The 19,867-nt window shown below is 35.4% G+C and overlaps 2 protein-coding genes and 1 pseudogene across 2 annotated transcripts; all 3 read left to right on the top strand.

Moving 5' to 3' along the window:
* Positions 1-466: 466 nt before the first annotated feature.
* On the top strand, positions 467-9,646 carry LOC113758431 (serine/threonine-protein kinase Nek5-like). Its single transcript, XM_027301290.1, has 14 exons — positions 467-1,157; positions 1,270-1,336; positions 1,593-1,658; positions 1,752-1,798; positions 1,898-1,943; positions 2,149-2,229; positions 2,315-2,357; positions 2,455-2,504; positions 2,878-2,959; positions 3,703-3,752; positions 6,247-6,320; positions 6,904-6,955; positions 7,037-7,681; positions 7,755-9,646. Exons 1-14 carry the CDS (start codon positions 1,060-1,062, stop codon positions 9,285-9,287), a joined length of 2,934 nt encoding a protein of 977 aa, XP_027157091.1. The 5' UTR covers positions 467-1,059; the 3' UTR covers positions 9,288-9,646.
* Positions 9,647-12,848: 3,202 nt separating this feature from the next.
* On the top strand, positions 12,849-13,511 carry LOC113758426. The gene has a single exon (XM_027301283.1). The coding sequence runs from the start codon at positions 12,849-12,851 to the stop codon at positions 13,509-13,511; it is 663 nt and encodes a 220-aa protein (XP_027157084.1).
* A 5,656-nt stretch (positions 13,512-19,167) lies between these two features.
* LOC113758427 lies at positions 19,168-19,544 on the top strand (annotated as a pseudogene).
* Positions 19,545-19,867: the final 323 nt, after the last annotated feature.

Here is a 19,867-nt window from a genome sequence, read left to right as displayed (position 1 = left end):
ATTGAATGCAGTATTGACTTGTACCATAATATTAAATCTTATATAAAACATGAATTTAGAAAAAAGAGGTGCAGATATAACTCTTCACATCCGAACCGTATATGTGATGCACAGGCTGATATCATGCATCAGTTACATGACATCTTTTTGTATTACGGATGTTTATATTCTATAACTTGATTTAGGAACACTATAGATATAATTAAAAAAGAGCAATTTTTACCCTAACATGTTCAAAGTCTAAAAATTAGTTGAATAACATGTTCCAAATCGGGTTAATTATTAATCTTCCTTCGTAGACAAGATTAATGCTCCTACCTACAACCATTTCTAGCTAAGGGATGCTTCTCCTCAAGAATATACCTTTCCCTCCTAGGAAAATAGTAACAGCAGTGTAGTACACTACCATTAAATAGCTGCAGTTACTGCACAGAAATCAGAGAGGCAAGGAAGGAAGAGAAGAAGACAATGGGAGTGAGTGAGAGACAGAATTTGGTTGGAAGTTGTAACTAAACCTACCTCTCTTGCTATCTCTCCCCAACCATGATTAGCCACTAAACCATATTATTATTAATTTACTTTTTCTCTTTACACAACTTCCCAAATTTAAAAAATTAGTGCTTTCTTTTTTCCAATTAAAATAGTGCTAATGATGTCCTGTCTCACTTGCTCTTTCACAAAAAATTTGGAAAGAGAACACCTGTAGGAACTGTTTGTTTAGATCAGAAAACAGACCTTAAACAGCCAACAACAGCCCAAGAAGGAGAGAAACGAGCGCTTCACGTACACAGACAGACACTAGTTTGTATAGCATTCATAGAAGTGAAAAGCCCAGAAAGCATTTTCGGTGTTGAGTAGATAATCAGGCTTGGTAATGCATTTTCCCAGGTGGGTTCTTTTGGTTTGTTTGAATTTGATGTTGAAATGGGTCAAAGACGGTGGAAAAGATCCAAGGATTTTATCTTTTTGTAGTGTTTATTGGGTTTCTTGAGTGTGTAAATTTGGGGTGTTTTTAGTTGGAGAAAGATTGTTTTTTGAGTGGATTTGGGAGGTTTGAGAATGGAGTCAAGAATGGATCAGTATGAGATCATGGAGCAGATTGGCAGAGGGGCTTTTGGAGCAGCCATTTTAGTCAATCATAAGCTGGAGAGAAAGAGGTAGGTGCAATGTGGTTGTTGTCAATTTATTTCTATATATTCTGTAATGTAGATTGATTTTTGGAGTATCTGTTCAGAATCTTTTGTTGGATTGTGTCGATATTCATTTTAGGTATGTATTGAAGAAGATTCGATTAGCTCGACAAACTGAGCGTTGCAGAAGATCTGCTCATCAAGAGGTACACTTCTTGGGTGTGAGGGGGGAGGGGGGGGGGTGTGAAGAGAAATGAAAATGATTGAATTTTTTTTTTTTTTTGGCGAAACAATTGATTATTGCAATTTGGTTGAATTTGGAACGCTCTTCGCGTATTTATTTCCCGTTTGCTCCAAACTTTTAAGTTTTGCGCCCTCTCTAGTTGCGTGTATCTGCTGGTTAATATGTGGTTAAGGTGAGGTGAAATTGATAATCGACATTTTGCCAATTTGGACATGCAGATGGCTTTAATTTCTAGAATTCAGCACCCATATATTGTTGAATTCAAGGAGGCATGGGTGGAGAAGGTGAGATGAATCATAAAATCTATACTTGGTCATTGGTTATTGTTGCTAGTACTTTATCAGCTGTTTTTGATGCAATGTTTGTTCATAATGTAGGGTTGTTATGTTTGCATAGTTACTGGCTACTGTGAAGGTGGTGACATGTAAGTTTTATACTGAAAATGAATCCTATATCGGTTTTAGTGTTCACGTCATTTCTGATATTGACAGTTAAATTCTCTTTATGCATACCTCTTTATCAGGGCTGAACTCATGAAGAAATCAAATGGGCAATACTTCCCGGAAGAGGTATTCCTTTCACTTTTTTAGTTGGGAAAATGATTTTTGTTGAATCACAACAAATAAAGGGGTGGTGCTGTTATTGAGTTATGTGCAACATATTTCAATATTCTTTAAGAAGATAAGTTTTAACTTAGAATTTCAGTAACTTTGAGATATGCTTGGTAATTATATCTATGTTATCTGACTACTTCTGACAATGTGGATCATGCAGAAACTATTGAAGTGGTTTACTCAACTACTGTTGGCAGTGGAATATCTGCACTCCAACTTTGTTCTGCATCGAGACCTTAAAGTATATACCCCAGTACCAGTTGAAATTTTGGGCTTTTAGGAATTTATGTTGAGATTATGACTTATTTCTGCACCTCTTCTTGCAGTGCTCTAACATTTTTCTCACAAAAGATCAAGATGTTCGTCTTGGTGAGTTCAGCTTTCTCAATTGAATATTGAATGACATGCTCAATTTGTATAAACCTTTATACTGATTTTTATATTGGAAACTGTCATTCTTGTCCAGGGGATTTTGGACTTGCTAAAACTTTGAAGGCTGATGACTTGGCTTCTTCAGTATGTATCTCTCTTTGTATCTATTGATTGTCTTTTTAGGAATCAACCTTTTTTTACTAGCATGTTTAGGATACCTGCTATAATTTGAAGAGACAAATAATGCACTTTTCTACAAGGATTTTCCTTTCAAGAGAAATGATCTAAGTATCGTTTTACTTTAGTTGCCTTACAATGAGTTCTTGGTTAAACTTAAATGACTTATAAGCATGTAGCAGGGATTTGGTTAGAGAATTTCAGCCTTGGCTCATTGTGGCTAATCTGAATTCATCTGGCACTTTCTAATGAATTAAGCTATAACTGCTATATTTCAACTGCTTTCTCTGTGATTAAGTGTCAAAGATGTTTTACCAATTGCTTGTTTCTTTCTACCCAGGTAGTTGGGACTCCCAATTACATGTGCCCTGAACTTCTTGCTGATATTCCATATGGTTTCAAATCCGATATTTGGTCGCTAGGTTGGTACATAATTTTGCTCTATCTTTCTCCTTGCAATGTAGCATTTGTATTTAACTCAATGCAAAAAGCTATGTATTTCTTCCTGTGACTTGTTATTAGATGCAATTATCATCAAAAAATTCTGACACTAGTGGCGTTATTAGTACTGCTCTTTTTATTGGTGACTTGATTGGTAATCAAGCACTAGAGTCGAAGAAATGAAGCATATACTTTCTCCTTGCCATTTGAGTTTCACTTTCTATGTATATTATGAAAAGCATATTATCACATATAGAGATGTGCATGGTTATAGATTTTCCAAATTTGCTTTACTTCCCAATGGAGTGGATTGAATTAGACAGAACTAGTCAAGTTAATTTTTTGGTTTACTTTTGAGTAAGTCTTACCATTTTCGCTAGTTCTTTAAGGTATTCAGTCGAGGAGATGGTTATTCACTTGAGGCAAAAAGAAAAATATCTAAGGTTTTTATATTTATTTTATTTTTACATAGTTTGAGTTATTCTGGAAAGAAATAGTAACATCTTTTGTTGGATTCACAATATGTGTACCCGAGTTTTGAAGTTTTACTTGGTTCTGAGTTTTTCAATTAGTATTTGGCTAACTTTTGTCAACTCTGAACATTTACTTTGTTAAGTAGCTGTCATCAGACTCGACATCTAGCATGTACTTCTTGTTATCTCTTTCTACAAAATTTTTTCCTCTCTTTTTAGTCTTGAAATTGTTATTGTTCTTTTTGGAACAGGTTGTTGTATGTATGAAATGGCTGCTCACCGGCCTGCATTTAAAGCTTTTGTAAGACATCCAGCCTTCTTTTACTGATAATCCTCTTTATTTTTTTTTATTTTTTTAAAAGCATTTCTTTTTGCAGTTCAATCCTGCCATTGATCAATCTACTGCGAATTACAGTTGGATCATAATAGCGACTAATTATGAATTAATAGTTCTGAATCTTATTGGATGATGGAGGGATGGAATAGAAAATTCTACTATTAGAAACATTTGATCTTGCATAAAACCAATGATATACAGCTTTTCTTAGGTGTCCATGCAGCATAAAACGTTAGTTTCTTAGGGCTTGTTTTGTTTACAATCAGGTGAACTGGTTTTTGGATCCTATAGTGCTTAATCAATATTAAGGTGATAAGTACTCCATATTAATGGCATAATCCTGCATCTGCCGTCTTATGTAACTCTAAAAGCTTGAATCTTCTTTCCTGAATAGATTTCTGACCTCCATTTCCAAAATAATCTTTCTGTTCATTGCTATCTTTATTGCTTCCTCTGATTGTTGCTGCCACTTTCCTTCCCATTCTCATTTCCACAACCTTCCTGCCGACTCTTCTGGTCTTCTACTATTCCACTGCTTCAACCCTCTCCAGTTGCCACTCTTAGTTTGACCATTCTCTGCCTTCTCACCACTCCCAAGAAGATTCTCTTCACATCTGCCAGCTGTGATCAATGGAGCTACCCAATGTTGCAGGGGATGATTACTACCTGTGGAACTGGTTTCAACTTCAATAACTCTCACATTAAGCCAGTAGGATCAACTTGTGAAGACTTAAACCTGCTGTAGGTTATTTCTGCCATAGCATCTGTTACTTTGAAGTCCCAATTCAGTTAGATTTCTTAAAATAGTCAGAAGTTGTTCCATGGAATCAGAATCCTGATGTAGATGGGTCGCAACGTCTTGAATCCTCTGACCAGATGGAAGCTCCATATTACCATAGTAAAGCTGTAGTAACTCTTATCTTATCCTGAATTTGTGATTTGATGGTATTGAAACAAAGGTGCCCCAGCCTTTTGGTCATGTTCTCCTCATTTAAACTGCGAAGGTGACCACCCACCCTGAATACGATAAGAACAATGAGCTGAAGATATGCAACCCCAAATATGGTTAAAATGTCCTGAGCCATTTCGGATAACAAGTTCAAGAACCTAGGGTCCATATCATGATCAATCAAAAATGCTTCCTTCCAGACAGCTTAACTCCATCAAGCCTGTAGGAGTAGTAGTGAAGAAGTAGACTAGAAATCACCTTTTTTGGTTGTTGACCAAGGAAAAGCATGGGACTTGTTGGGCTGGGCGCTCTTTTTCTTATCTTATGATATTTTGAAATAGGTTCTCAAAAGCCCGATTCCGATGGTTATGGTTACAGCAACAGTTAACCTTCTGGGTCTTGACTAGGAAACTGGCTCCGTGAAGATGCTTCTTTGGTGTTCTTCCAGCAGATGAAAATAAGAACCAACTAGCCAACCAGAAAAAATGGCTTCCGTATGTGCAGTGAGCAGGACATATTTTGTTTTAAACAGGTGCAGGTCTGTCTTTATACCAATGTAGAGGTTTGTATGAAGTCTTATGCACCACAAAGACTTGAGCTTCTGCAGATGTAGTGGATTTCTGTTTTCTTCTTCACTGGAAAAAAAATTGTTGAAACTTTATTGCTGTTGCCATGGGATGAAGGTTGTGCAGGATGGGAAATGGTGGTCTGATGTTGTGAATGTCCTTTGTAGCGTAACCAGACATTAGCGATATTGGGTAGATCTTTGTCAATTTGGTGCCAACCACAGGATTATTTGAAAGTTGGACATTACCTCATTCTATTGTACAAAGCTTGGGGAGGTCATACTAAACTGAGACATTTTGGTGACTTCCTTTAGTTCCTCGTTGATGTATTTGTCACTCTCTGTTATCCAATCCTGTCAATAAAATGAGCTTCTTGTGTGATAATAGCCCTAGAACTATTATCCAATTAATTCAATTGAAACCTTTTCGGCGGTTATGTGATTGGCTGGTTCATGTGAAACTTTGCAGACCAGAGTTTTTCTCATTGAAAGTTGCCATATCCTTTTGTACTTGGACTGTGCTAATTGACTGCTACATGAAACTTCAACTGTTCATTTGCTATTTATTGTAATCTTATCAACCATTTCTCTGTTTGACGAGGTCATCAACGATTCCTTTGCCCAGATGTTTTAAGCTGTTAACACTCCTTATAGGATCAGCCTAAATTTAAATTTCATTGTATCATTTTCTTCTTAATTTATGAGACTTTTGGAAGATAAAGGATGTACTTTTAAAAGAGGACTTTTGCTGTCTGCATTTTGTTCTTTCTTCTTGTCTTTTAAGTAAGTAAACTGGCTTTTTTGTGCCGCTTTCCTACTGGACATAACTTAAGAATTAATAGACTCGACGTTAGCGCAAAAAATTGCAATTTCCTCATTTTAATGCTTTTTCTGCGTGCATGGATTCCTTGTTGATCTTTTTCTGGCATGATGCTGTGTTTCAGGACATGGCTGGATTGATTAGTAAGATCAACAGATCATCAATAGGTCCTTTGCCTTCTTGTTACTCTCCTTCCTTGTAAGTTGGCTTCTGCTGTTTACTCAAATATCAATATTGTTGTGAACATCTTAAAACCCATACTCCTTTATGAATCACTTAGTCATTTATCTATATTGGAATCCCCTCAGCATATGTGGGCGATGTGACCGAGCAGTCATGCAGTCACTTATGTATAGTTGCATACATTTTTCATATTCATTGATATTTGTTACGCTTTGTTTGCTTTTATGAGCAAGTATTTGCACTTCCAGGTTCCTGGGTGGTTTTCCTAGGAAGCTATTACATTCATTGTCTAGTATATTGTTTGTGGATGCAAGTTGATGTTTGTTCATAATTGCTCATACTCTTGATGTAAATAAATTCCTGAACAGCCCGTGATGTCTGAACAGCATCACAGTTTGTTTTTGTCTGAACAGTATGAACTGGAAAGAGCTTTTCTATGTCACAGTTCTCTGAAGATGAGATGATATTTTGATCTTCTCAGCTTCCCTGAAAATTTTATCGCAATCTTATTTTTATTTGGTGTATTATGTTGCATTGTGTTGCAATACTTGCTCATGCCTTGTTTCACAGAGAATAACATTTCCTGTTTCCTTCTCAGGAAAACACTTATCAAGGGCATGCTAAGAAAGAATCCTGAACATCGGCCAAGTGTAATCTTCTATAGAAGACAATTTTGATATGCAGTTTTCATCAGGATGTAATAACAACTACATGATCACAATATTTTGCAGGCATCTGAAATCCTAAAGCACCCTTATCTACAGGCATATGTTGACCAATATCGCGTATCCTTCACACATGCTCCTGCCAACCATCCTGAGAAACTTCTGACCACTCGAGATTCTCGGAAGAATATGGCTGAAAGCCAAAGTAGTAACAGCTCATGCAGTGATAGAGATAGTTTGCTGTCAACTGAAAGAAATGTTCAGGCCGTGGTGTACAACTGTGAAAAAGGAACCAGTGATGCAGACTTGGCTTCTGTTGATGATGATTCTTCTTCTGGGCTGCTTCATCCAGGTGATGAACCACATGGATCCGACATATGCACCACGAATGTTGAGGATGCTGAGATGATTAAACCCTTCCCTGATGAGCAGAGATGTAATTCTGAAGTCAAGCAGCCAAGGATGATAAGAAACATCATGATGGCTCTTAAAGAAGGAAAAGCCAGAGAAAACAGTTCTCCCATGAGGAACCGAACAAAGGTTGGTGGCATATGTACACAGAAAACTAATATTGAAGCACCTCCCAAAATCCCCAGACCTAGTTCAGTTACACCAGGTTTAAAAGGAAACACAGATATGCCATCTCCTGTCACAGCCAAGGCCGGCTCTGAATCTGTCAAACGGCCTGCGATGCAATCTTTGAAGCATCAGGTACTAGCTGTATCTTGCATTACAATTGGTATCAGCATACCTTGTTATTCGTATTAATGACATTTCTCTGCAGTTACCTGTTTCTGATTCCACCCCTAAGACTAGACCAAGACATGAGGTGATCCCTCCTCTTCCTGTAAAGAATATTCCTGAAGATGGATTTCCTCTGAGGCCAAGACAAAAAACTCCTCCAAATCTAGTGAGACGGTCATCATGCCCTGGAAGGATGAAAAATGTTGGACTTGATGCTCCTGTTCCTGCAAGTAATAAGATTGTTCCATCTGAGACTGCTGAAGATCCCGAGAGGAGTCCTGATTCAGGGCCTAATGGCTGCATGACACGTGTTTCTAGGGGAACTTTGCAGCAAACTCACAAGGCATCTAAAGGAGCTCCTACGGAGAGCAGCAATTCTGCATCCTCTTCTGTGTCAATCCAAGCATTCGAGATTTGTGATGATGCAACAACTCCATTCATTAATTTAGCAGCGCAGATATTTTGGAATCAGGAGCACACGACTGAGACTGGAAGTTTAGAATCACGGCCAAGCTGTTCAGTCGGTTCCTCGTACTCTGACATGCCTGAAAATTCTTCTAGAGAGAATCATGGGTTTGAAAACAAACCTGTAGCGTGCTTAGTAGAAACACCAAAGCAGCATGTCAGACACAAATCTGAAGCGTGCTTAGTGGAAACACCAAAGGAGCATGTCGGACATCAAAGCATGGATAAGGCTGCTAATAACAGCAAACTGATTTCAACTGGAGATTTGGAGATTCCGTTTCGGCATTCTGAAGAGCTGCTTCCTTCTAAAGATGAAGCCTCAGTTAAGAGGTCAAGTGATAGGCCTGATGTTTCAACTCCAGCAATCCACCCATCTGCATCCAGTGGTGATGACAAGTTCATGGTAAAGGAACTCCAACTTTCAGTACCTGAGAGCACTACTCTTGGTATCTATCCTGTGCCATCCAGCCAAAAAAATTTGCTGTCAGATATGGGAACGATTCAGCAAAATGTCATTATCGAAAAACCAACTGGTAATCATCTTCCACCAGCTTTCGATGATGTGATTCACGTCATTCGGCATAGCAGCTTCCGAGTTGGAAGTGATCAACCAGTGATTGATACAGTGGATAGAAACTTAGATGTGGGGAAGCTAATAAATGTGGTGACAGATGATGTTGATATTAAAAACCTAGCCACTACACCAAAATCTCCTGGTTGCTCTGAGACTCCGAGTTTAAAATCAAACCTCTCAGATTATGCAAACGCTAAAGAAGTGGACGTGAAAGCTCCGACCAATCACTTCACTCCAGCTCCAAAGTTAGATTCTTCAGAACCAGCAATAATGAATTCTCCTGTAGCACAGGAGGAAGCCCCAACAACACCAGCAAAGGAAACTTTGGATGTCAAATCTTTCCGGCAGAGGGCAGAGGCACTAGAAGGGCTCCTAGAATTGTCTGCAGATTTGCTTCAGCATAATAGACTAGAAGAGCTTGCTGTTGTTCTAAAACCTTTCGGAAAAGATAAGGTTTCTCCAAGGGAGACAGCAATCTGGTTAGCTAAGAGTCTCAAAGGGATGATGCTTGAAGACTCAGGACGGATGTCATGAACAATCAGCCAAAACCCTGCTGGTAGGAGCCTTTTTTTTTAATTCCTTGCATGTTCATCGGGCTCCAAAGATTTGGCATTCTCCAAGTTCCACTAAAAGTTTTCTACATAGATTTAATACATGTTTTCATCTTCTTTTTACTTGGAATTCTTTCAGTGCAATATTTTGTACATAGTGGCAACAATATAAACCCAATAATTTTTTGTTCCAGAAAATTGTAAGGATATCTTTTGGAACATCATATTGTTATCCTGTTAGCGAGATTAGAAGTACTGTTCCTTCTTGTATCACCCGAAGGGATATTCTCAGAAGAAATCTTGAGAATGCTTTGTGCAGATGTACTGTTACATCCATTCTCATTTGCACGCGCAGGCTAATATCTCCCTCCATTTGCTTTCAGCTAAATCTGGGCAAATCTTTTCCTTGAGCAGACTTCCATGTTGTTGCATTGTTTTAGAGGTTACTGTGTTGGTTGGTACCGTACATCAACCAATGCAGTTGAGAAGACAAAATTTGCCTTCTCGGACAATTTACAAATGTCATTCATCAGATATACAATTTGAAATGTCAAAAAAAATGTTTGAATGGATCAGGATCATTAAATACACAACTTTTTGAAAATCAAGAATATTGTCCGGACTAATCTCAGGATCATTAAAACATGAAGGGTTCTTGAACATTCCAGCTCGAAGTTTTACACTTTTTAACCAAGTTTCACCTGCTTAGACCCTTTAGTGCCAAAATTCCATGTTTGAGAACATATATATTACTTCCAAGTTAAGTTCAAACCTAGGCCTCCATTCTCTGCATGCCACGATATTCTGGAAAAAGTTTCAAATTTGCACGTGTTTGAGTGTTGACCTCGTGCTTTCCTAATTGACGACTGAACGAGGGGAAGTATTGATCTTTGGACACTTGAGAAAGAGTACAAGGCGCGTCTGCAAGCATCCGCGTATGTCCTTTGCGGCTCTGGTGATTGACTCCATAGTCCACGGACCGTGGAATCCAGGAAAGGTCAATCGCCCACAAAGACTGCTGCAAGTTGTCACCAAACCAATCTGCAGTGTGGTAGATGAAAGGCTTTGGATTTTTTTTTTTTTTAAGTACACAATTGGTATACAACGTGTAACACTGAATTTATATAGTTAATCATCAAATCTATCTACCGTGTGTGGTTGATGAAAGTTGTGAGTTTTTTGTTACACAAGTAGTATATATATATATTTTTTGGTAGTACAAAGGCTGCATTATTGTTCATTTAGTTTAAGGTAATCTTGCTCTATTTTTTGTTAACTGCACTTTCACTGTTTGTTTTATCAAATAGTTTAATAAATAAAAATCATATGATAAAAATGATAATAGGAGTGTGACTAACAAAAAGAGAAGTGTCATTATACATTTCTCTAGTTTAAAACACTCGTGTTACTTGTTCAATACAATGTGTAACACTAAGTTTGATATTAATTATTTAGTAAATTATGAACGATACGAATCGTGTATGACATTTTAAATATATGATTATTCATCATAAATAACTTGTTACAATTTGTGAAAGTGATGTAATAATCATGTATTGATCACCCGTACACGTTAATTTTGTTAAAATTATATACCATAATTTTACAATTGAATTTTTGTATTGGCCGCCAATCGATCTTACAACTATTATTGTCTCATTTTCATGATTTTTTGTTGTAATTAGAAGTTTAAATGGCTCGATTCTGATTAATAATACAAATCAGAGCATGCCCCAAAATCATAGATTATTTATAAGAATTCTTATGAATCGGTAGACAATTCGAACACACCCGAGTGTTTGTTGCCCACACGACCCATTTCCCTGACGCCGGGACCCTCGGATGAAGTTCCTACCGTAACGTTGTGCAGATGCGGTGCCTGAAATGGGATGTGACGTGGAATATGACGTCAAGGGCAACAGCGGCGTAATTGAGAAAAGGGTCAAAACTAAGTCAATTAATATAAGAATGAAAAAAGTTGGATTGATTCATTTGACCTTTTCGTTAATTTAAAAAAAATGCAGAATATAGATTGCTGAATTTTCTTGGAGTCCTAATTAATTTTAGGTTGTCTTTTTTCTCTTTCCCAAGTAAACCTACTAATAAAACCATGTTCCATAATTCTTACATAGACAAGGCCTAAAAAAATATATCGGTGGTAAGTAGTATTAATTGATTGTTTTTTCATAATTTTGTATTAAGTATAGTAGGTTTCCAAGTGTATTTCTTACTCATTTTTTAACCCTCCAAATTTTTTCATGTTTTGGCTGTCGAAAGTCATGATGTACAAATTTTTAAATGATTTTGTCCACCCAAATTCCTTTTTTTTAGCATAACTTTCAATAGTGGGATTTATGCTTTGAATCTCTAATAAAATTAAGCACAGACAGCAGTTTGCCAACATTTTCTGCTCGAACACATATACACAAAGAAAATGAAATTTCACTTACCCATCTCTTAACCTAGAAAATTTGTTTAAAACATTCCTTACATTTTGTTTAATGAACTTTTTCATCATTTACTTTTAAAATGTTTATTTCCATCCTTTACAAATTCAAATTTGTAAAATTTAGTCATAATCCAAATTTTCGACTACTTTTTACCCTGAATCCATTACGTAACCTATACATGGTCACTTTTGTTAGCGACAAAAATGTTAGATCTTATTGTAATTAAACAAATGATTTGATTCATATTCATTTTTATCCTTAAAAAAGTAAGATGTGACCCAAAACATATTTATTTTTTCCTAAAAGAGTGAGATTTGATTCATTTCATATTTATTTTTGTCATTAAAAAAATGAAATCTGAATTTTAAATAACTGCATGTGAGTTACATAATGATTTGAGGTAAAAAGTGATTGAAAATTTAGGTTGAAACTAAATTTTACTAATGTAAATTTGTAAAAAATGTAAAATTAACATTTTAAAAGTAAAAGATGAAAAAAATTCATTTGATAAAATATGATGGACATTTGGATGATGGATGATTTTTCCTCTTAACTATCCTATACAAGGCTTCTCTGTATTTAAACATTTTACCAAAATATTTAATTTTGTTGTGTCTCTAACAACTCCACATCACATATGCACACTGTACAACCGACCATCCATACAAAGTGTGAAAAAGACGAGTCCCGTGCTTGGCGCCCTTTCATGTCAGCATTAACCACCATAGAAACAGAAGCTCGTATACACGGTTAACTTTGACTTTTGCCTGCAGTTCAATGGATCTTGCCCAATAAAGAAAAATTGAACGTCGTTTTCATGGCATTTCATCATTCTAATCAACAAAAGCCGCCACAGGAAGTTTCACAGGAACCTTAAGCCACTCGTTGCACTTTAGCATATATATACATTTATATACATGTCTCCAACATTCTTGAACTCATTCACCTGATGTCTTCACTCCCTCATGCGATCAAATTATTCACGTAATTGTCAGAGGTACAAATCTTTAGTAACAGTCCTTCAGGTCATTCGTGTTACATTTTTTTTTTATATACCATCTCTTAGTGATACAATAATATTTCTCATATGAACTATGGCATCCATTGATCTTGAAGCTGCACGAATACGAACTTCGACTCTGCATTTCACACCACATTCATCAACTTCTTCTGGGCTTAACAAGGCAAGGCCGTTACTACGTTGCATGATATGGGCACTAATTTTGCTCGTAATAGCAACTAATGCATGCACCTTCGCTGTGTGGTACGTTCTTCGTCCAAGAGTACCAATTATCCACATTAACTCGTTCGATATATCGAATTCCACTCAATATAAGATGGGATTCACGGTCAGAAACCGCAACTTGTTAACGAGTTTGTGGTTTTGCACTTTGAATATGTCCTTGTTTTACAATGGTCATAAGATTTCAAGTTCTTCTTTGGAGACTTTTTCTCTGAACAAAATGAACGAAACAACCCAGAGTGTCGAGTTTGCTGTAGCCTCCCCAAACATTTGGTTACAGATTGAAGAAACAAATGCTATTGATGACATGGGAATGGAAGTGACAAGAAAAAGACTAAGTTTCGATGTGGAAGTGAGGGATTCTGTTGTCATCTCTGCTGGGAAGTTGTATTACAACAAGAAGAAAATGGAAATCTTATGTCAGGATCTAAAGATGGAGTACTTCTTTAAAGAGAGGAGCTGGAAATTCATGGGTGAAAAGAACTGCTTAGTTCGTTTTAGTAATGCTTCCTGACATATGTTCCAAGATTATTATTTTTTGTTTCTTACTTTTGATTTGTTTGCTAGGCTGCTAGCTTGGATAGTAGTTTTTTTTTTAATAACTTTGGAGGATTCATTTATTTTTACAAAGTTTAGTCAAATAATTGACTTGCGTTGACCCCATACTGCAATGGTTCTTCAGAAATGTAACAAGATTAATTTTTAATCTTCTTCCACCCAGTGGACAACTACAATCAATAAGAGAGAAATGAAAAAAAAAACCATAATTAAGTTTCAGTCTCCAGATTTTTGTTCTCCATGATTTTCTTTTAATTGTGTCGCTAAACTTGCCTTGAACGTGCGACATGTGTGTTGGGGCGAATTCTCCCTTCAGATAATGTATGTATATGTCCATATTTTTTCGTGATAAAATATGGCACTAAGTAGTGATAGTAACCTAATCAGCTAGTAGCTTCAGCACCAACGAATCTAATCTTTTCTCAGCCAAGTATAATTCTATTAACATTTTCATTGCTCCTTAATTTCATTTCATACGCATCCTTGGGCTGAAAAAACCTACATATTGTAAGCATATTTCAATCTTTTTTCTTGGGTGTCTCATGATGCATAAGTACTATCTAGTTTTCTTGAATAAAGTCGTGGTTCTTTATGATTTACAATTCTTACTCTAAGGTCAAATTTGTACTGGTTGCAGGTAATTTGAATTCCCATCTTCTCGCATCATTGTTAAAATCGTCTTCGGTAGAATATGAGAGTTAATGTTTTCTCTTATTTTGGGCTTCAATAATTATAATGATAAATGCCTGCTATTGATTAGAAATGTTTGCTACTTTTGCACATATGGTTTGTTGTCATGTACTCACCACACACACACAAAACTGATTCGAGGGATTTGGCGAAAACATCTATCGGATACATTTTTGGATTCATGTCATCTTGGTATGTAGAGTTCTACTTAGTCTTTAACGGATTTAATGCACTAATGCTTGTTTTGATCTTTTTACCAGTTTACACTCAAGGGGTTCATAGAACATTCGTGCTGTGGAACATCAGGCTACTTTGATAATGGCAATACAAAAGGAGAATCAATATAAGGTATATATATGGAGCGTATAATTGACTCTTTTTTTATAAGTTTTTACAAAGAATGCAATTACCTCATCACCTATGCTTTCTACTTGTAGTTAGAAGATGACTCTGAACTTTTGACATCTATAGGAAAAAGCAATTTTCATGGGGTGGAAATTGCCCGTAGGATAGAAGGTTACAATTCATAACCACTTAATTAACAACCCTAAACTTTATAATAATTCAATCTGTTTCCCACTTTTCAGTCGACAAGAATGTTTATTTTAATGCTCAACTTGGGATCAATGTAAGTAAATTTCCAGGATTGTTTAATTCTTAAATTAAATTTGAATCACTCAAGTTATGTAAAAGGATTTAAGATTACATGCATTTTAGAATGTACTTCCATTTGGCAACAACAAAATCCCAATAAAAAATAATTTAAAACCTCTGAAAATCTCTCTTCCCCTGAATATTACCCACTTTGTAGGATATTACACTTGGCTTGCAGTTTGGCATTTCAAACTGTCCATCATCACTCTTATTAAACTTGATAAATAAGCTAGATGCTTATTTCTTTGACAACTTATTGCTTTTGCGAGAAAAATGGTTATTGTGGAAAAAATGGAGTATTTCTTGAAAGAAAGGAGTGGGAAACTTTTCATAAATCTTGTGGAGTCATCTTTCTCTGTGTGTATGTGTAATTGCAAGAAGAAAGACAATAAGTTGAAACAGCATCCAGAATGTGAGGTCTGAAAACTCTATTCAATGGCATTTGAATCGTAGGCAGGATTAACTACGGATAATTTCAGAAATCTCTCTTGAGGCTTTCAACTATGTCACTTGGTTCCCTCAAAGTTTTAAAAATTATATTTACCTCCCTTGATTTGACACTTTCGATAACCAAATCCTAAAATAGGATCAAAAAAATTAATGAATACCCTAAAATGCAGTTATCTTATAAAATTTAATTTATTCTTCTAAACAATTTCATAGTAATTTTGTACAATTACAAAAAAATGAGCGTCAAAATTTTCATAACAATATTTGTTATTTGATAATCAACTATAACAATAAATCTATCACTATAATAGACTACTTTTCATACTGATTTATTGGATATATAGATTCTTTCTAAGATAGAGAAAAAAATCACATCTTGATTTTTGTTTAGAGTTTGTGGACTAGTTAAGTGGTGGAACTATCATAGTTTGGTAGTGATTTTGGGCCATTTGTTTTTAGGTTATTGTTAATTTATTCTTGATTTTGATAAAAAAAAAAACAAATAAAAGCTGCAAAAAAGTTGGATAATATTAGAAGTTATCCAAAAAAAATGTTACTGGTTTGACATTTGATCAGGATGGAGGTCAGGGACAACATTGATAATTTTATTTGGTTTTTTCCAACTAAATATAAAAGAAATGAACATGAAGAAAAAAGGAAAATAAATTATAAAACCATTTTTTGTATAAGCATAGAACATAAGGAAGTTTCATTAGAATGTTAAGGCCAGTATTGTTATTTTGAATTAATGGATAAGGAAGGTATGTGTAATTTTTGAAACTTCAAGGGAATTAAGTGAAATTGTTAGAAACCTCAGGGGAGGCTTCTAAAATTATCTCAATTAACCATGTATACATGAATCTCAAAAGCCTCCACACCCAACCCATTCTGCTGCTACCATCAATCAGCTCACTAGCATAACCCTCCATCCCAGCAAAATCCACAGTACGGTACCACTGCTCTGGCAGCATAGTCTTTTCCAACAGATTCTTTCAGTGATTGCAAGTCTTCAAAATGGTTGTTAACAAGTCCAAAGATGATACACACAGAAATATGAAGTTTAATTTCATTAGCAAGATATATATAGCTACTAGAAATCTGGGTTTCTTAAATGTTTTACTTCTATAGGAGTAGTTTTTTTTTCTTTTCAGATAAAAAAAAACTTTTGAAACATTCACTTATGTATTCTTTAAAGTGTTGAAGTGAAAATTATTGAGTTGTGGAGACTCCATATCATACAATGATCTCCAAAAAGAAAAGAAGAGAAAAAAGATATACACCAACGTAATTTATATAAGCTAGATGTGTGCATTGTATAGATAAATTATGGCTGTACAAGTTTCTGTGTATATACATTGATTACGGATCAAGAAAGAAAAGTTGAACTTTCAAGTAGAAGATTTGGTGGACAGACCAAGAAGGTGGGATGGCGTGCAAGTCACGTGTTCTCTCCCTAAACTGTCCCATTCTTTCCTTGTGGTTCTGACGCTTTCAGGTCTCAGTGTACAACTACTCGTTTTCCTTTTTTCCTAAATGTAATATACATAGGCTCCCTTGTGGAGGTTGATATCCCACATCGGGGTTGGGGGGTTTGGGTGGTTAGTATATTAGTCTCCTGTGAGACCTTCAAAAGTTGCCGGCTTTTGAGGGTTCTCACGGGGTTAAGGTTAGTAAAAAAGTGTCCAAAAGTCTGTTGACTTTGACAAAAAAGACATCAGCCTAATCACAGGGGGTATGGGGTCTCTTTAGGTCTAGCAAGCTCCCTTGTGGAGGTTGATATCCCACATCGGGGTTGGGGGGGTTTGGGTGGTTAGTATATTAGTCTCTTGTGAGACCTTCAAAAGTTGCCGACTTTTGAGGGTTTTCACGGGGTTAAGGTTAGTAAAAAAGTGTCCAAAAGTCTGCTGACTTTGACAAAAAAAAAATAAATGTAATATACATCTATTGCTTATGTTCTATAAGAAGTATTCTAGCCTATATTAGTTTATATCACCAATATTAAATCTGTATGTGCTGTTAGTGATAGAAAGCATATGATGTTGATTCAAATGACAGAACTGATAATCTGGAATCTAAAATTGGCCATATGCATCTGTTACAGCAAATGTTATAGTCTTTACCTCTTATAAAGTTGGATTGGAAGAAAAGGATAGTGATAAGTTCCAAAACATTTTCATGACAAGAACCATTAGCAAAGTGAATCAGGAAAATCATTAACATGTAGTCTTAAGGATAATGATCTCTTTGTTTCACCAATTTTGAAATACAAAAGATTCACATCTACCTAAAAAACATCTATCTGCATATATATATATATATGGGTTAAATGCACTAGACGCCATTGAACTTTACTTTAGCTGCGGTTTGCTTCTTTGAACTCATTAAATAAGTATTTTGTCCATCCATTTGATATTTAAGACCAAAGTGCCTTTACTATTCTATTTTGTTTCTTTTTTAGGCACTATTGTTTTTTCTTTTCCATTACTTTCTTTTATTTTTTATTTTATTCTTTTCACTTCTCTCATGTCACTATTTTGTTTCACTTTCCTACTCTATTACTAATTTTATGCTTATTATAATATTATAATTATCTTTTACTTATAATTTCATTCTTATTTTATTTATTTACACTATTAGAAGATAGATATATGCCTATCATAATTAAAAGGAGCATATTATTAGCAATTTGACTATTTAAAAAGATATCAGCAAGCTAGAACTTTAAATTACTTAATATTTAAAAGTATACCCATTAAATAAAGTAAGTAGTACTTTTATTTAATTTTTTATGTACAGTTTATTAATCACTATGTTTTTAAGATGTGAATTCGCTACTATTCTTATTAAAAATTAATTTTTTCTAAACTATTTACATAGCGATTTAAGTAATATATGAAATAATCTATGTGCATAGATAACACATATCTGGTTACAACATAGAGTTCATGATAATTACCACTTTTAACAAAAAAAGTAAAAATGATAGAAGTAAGTAAAGAATATGTTTGAGAAGATTAGAATTAATATACAGACAATAATAATAAAGAGAAGAAAGTAGTTGATCACCTGAGAGAAGGGAGAAACATTCAAAAATATAAAAAAAAAAAGGGACAAGTAAAAAAAAAGGGCAAAAAAGCAGAAAAAAAAATAAAATAATAATCAATATAGAAGACACTTTTATCCTAAAATATAAAGTAAGGAGGCAAAATACCTATTTATTGAGTTCTGGGGATAAAGTGACACCGAGATAATATAAAATGGTAATATACAGTAGTAGTCTAGTTGGCTAGTATCTTCTACCGTTGAAGGGAAGGTGGGAGGCGTGCGAGTTACGTGTTTTGCCAAATAGAACTCTATAAAATTTTCATTATTCCCTAATTTTATTTCATACCAATCGTTGGGCCAAAAGATACCTAGAGAATTTAAGCATTTTTTTTAATTTCTTTTAAGTGTCTCATGATGCCCAGTTAATTCAAATTAAAAAGTGGCTGCTGTGAAATGGTTGCAGGTAATTTTATATTCTCTTCAGTAGAATATTAGAGTTCAAAGATTTTTTTTTTTTTGGTTATTATGAGTTTAAATGATTATTATGTATATTTGGCACTTATGCACGTGGTTTTTTGCTATGGACTCCCGAAACAGATGTAGAAGTATCCTTCAGCATATAGATACCTCCCTTTGGTCTCTTGGCTGCTGCAGCCTCCATCTACTCTAATGGCAGCAAACAATCTTCAAGAAATCTTGAAACCCTTTTACCAGCGAGCTTCTGAGGCTGAGTCCCTTTGGTCTCTTGGCTGCTGCAGCCTCGATCTACTCTAATGGCAGCAAACAATCTTCAAGAAATCTTGAAACCCTTTTACCAGCGAGCTTCTGAGGCTGAGTCCCTTTGGTCTCTTGGCTGCTGCTGCCTCCATCTACTCTAATGGCAGCAAACAATCTTCAAGAAATCTCTTGGCTGAGCTGAGACTCAATTGGAGAGACTTGAAGCTGCAATTGCTAGTGACAGAAGTGCTGGAAATGAGGAATTATTGAATAAGGTTCGTGAGCTTCAGTCAAAGCTAGAAGAGAAGAAAGCAGAACAAGCTTTAGAAAGAGCTAAAAGCAGCTAAATGCAGAAAATGCCAAGCACCAGTATCGCACGAACCATCTTGTTCAAGCACTAAAGGATGCTGATTGTATGTTACAATCTAAGTGAGTGACCTTTGGGACTTAGCTCCATTTGCCTCTATCAAGTTGGAATGTGCCAGATGGGAAGAATGACATTCCATTTTGTGATCTGAAAGCGTACCATGATGAAAAGCAGCAGATGAACTCAAATGCTCTATTTTTTTTGCTTTCTTCAAATTTAAAGGGTCACTTATATACCTTCTTTACTGCAAATGCTTTTCCTTTCATTAAATTTTTATGCTTTTGTCAGATGGAATGGAACCAATCTAGAGCCTCTCACTTATCAGCTGTGTACAGAGGACTTGTCGAGTAGCATATGAAATCATTTTAGAGCTTTTCATTTATTGAGAA

Source organism: Coffea eugenioides, unplaced genomic scaffold (assembly GCF_003713205.1).
Source record: "Coffea eugenioides isolate CCC68of unplaced genomic scaffold, Ceug_1.0 ScVebR1_506;HRSCAF=1195, whole genome shotgun sequence".
Taxonomy (NCBI): Eukaryota; Viridiplantae; Streptophyta; class Magnoliopsida; order Gentianales; family Rubiaceae; genus Coffea; species Coffea eugenioides.
Note: the sequence above shows the minus strand (reverse complement) of the source record. Positions and strands in the feature narration are given on the sequence as shown.

Bases quoted from the DNA above. Each gene is read 5' to 3' on its own strand.
- LOC113758431 (XM_027301290.1), top strand. From the start codon at position 1,060: ATGGAGTCAAGAATGGATCAGTATGAGATCATGGAGCAGATTGGCAGA. The intron at 3,753-6,246 runs GTAAGACATCCA...GCTGTGTTTCAG, and splicing joins GGCCTGCATTTAAAGCTTTT to GACATGGCTGGATTGATTAG. The intron at 7,682-7,754 runs GTACTAGCTGTA...ATTTCTCTGCAG, and splicing joins TGCAATCTTTGAAGCATCAG to TTACCTGTTTCTGATTCCAC.
- LOC113758426 (XM_027301283.1), top strand. From the start codon at position 12,849: ATGGCATCCATTGATCTTGAAGCTGCACGAATACGAACTTCGACTCTG.